Here is a 968-nt window from a genome sequence, read left to right as displayed (position 1 = left end):
AACAGCTTTCCACATACTCATAATTTTTCCCATCCCCCCTTGTGTAAGAAATAATGCTTAAATGTATCCAAAAAATTGTTATGGCAGATGCCTAGTTTTCTCGCCGACAGTATCCGCAATTAGTTTAAAATTGTCAACAGTTTAAACCAAATCCCTGTATTACAAGTTCCGTTAAGTTATACCAGAAAAAACGTCCTCCAGGTTTAACTTTCAAACTGTTAGAAGTAAATTGTTTGAAAAAAATGTAGGAGAACGAGAAACTATTCCTACGTTAAAATATTTGGTGGCCCTAAAAAGGGCCGATTGTATATTATTATCTCAAACTTATGCTTTCTTTTCGGTCTTCTTGGGTAAAAGAACAGCCTGTATGTTCGGCAGAACTCCACCCTGAGCGATGGTAACACCAGAGAGAAGTTTGTTCAATTCCTCATCGTTTCTGATGGCCAACTGTAAATGACGAGGGATGATTCTCGTCTTTTTGTTGTCACGGGCAGCATTTCCAGCCAATTCCAAAACTTCGGCGGCCAAATATTCCATGACAGCTGCCAAGTAAACTGGAGCTCCGGCTCCTACTCTCTCAGCATAATTTCCTTTGCGGAGAAGACGATGGATTCTACCAACGGGGAATTGAAGTCCAGCCCTGCTGGAACGGGTCTTTGACTTTCCCTTGACTTTGCCACCTTTTCCACGACCAGACATTTTCAAATGATTTTACGGTTACAATGTGCTCGCGACAAACTCGGTCGAAGCTATGAAAAAAAAATTTTTCAACTCGAGTTTTATGTAGTCTGGCGAAGACACGGCGCACCAAACCAACATAGACCGGAGTGGGGAGACACAGACAATTGATGCCTCTTGCCCACACGATGCACCAATCTGCCTTCGTCCCCACTTCAGTCTGCGTCGATTGAAGCGCCTTCTCCACCATATGGCTTGTAAGTAAGCCATTTTTCTTCGCATCGTCAATT

The 968-nt window shown here is 42.8% G+C and overlaps 1 protein-coding gene across 1 annotated transcript; it reads right to left on the bottom strand.

Annotated features, from left to right (window-relative positions):
- Window positions 1–288: 288 nt before the first annotated feature.
- On the bottom strand, window positions 289–720 carry LOC117181632 (histone H2A). Its single transcript, XM_033374518.1, has one exon. The coding sequence runs from the start codon at window positions 697–699 to the stop codon at window positions 325–327; it is 375 nt and encodes a 124-aa protein (XP_033230409.1). The 5' UTR covers window positions 700–720; the 3' UTR covers window positions 289–324.
- Window positions 721–968: the final 248 nt, after the last annotated feature.

The sequence above is a fragment of the Belonocnema kinseyi genome, chromosome 1 (genome assembly GCF_010883055.1).
Source record: "Belonocnema kinseyi isolate 2016_QV_RU_SX_M_011 chromosome 1, B_treatae_v1, whole genome shotgun sequence".
Classification (NCBI taxonomy): domain Eukaryota; kingdom Metazoa; phylum Arthropoda; class Insecta; order Hymenoptera; family Cynipidae; genus Belonocnema; species Belonocnema kinseyi.
Note: the sequence above shows the minus strand (reverse complement) of the source record. Positions and strands in the feature narration are given on the sequence as shown.

Coding starts and splice junctions, on each gene's coding strand:
- LOC117181632 (XM_033374518.1), bottom strand. CDS start 699: ATGTCTGGTCGTGGAAAAGGTGGCAAAGTCAAGGGAAAGTCAAAGACC.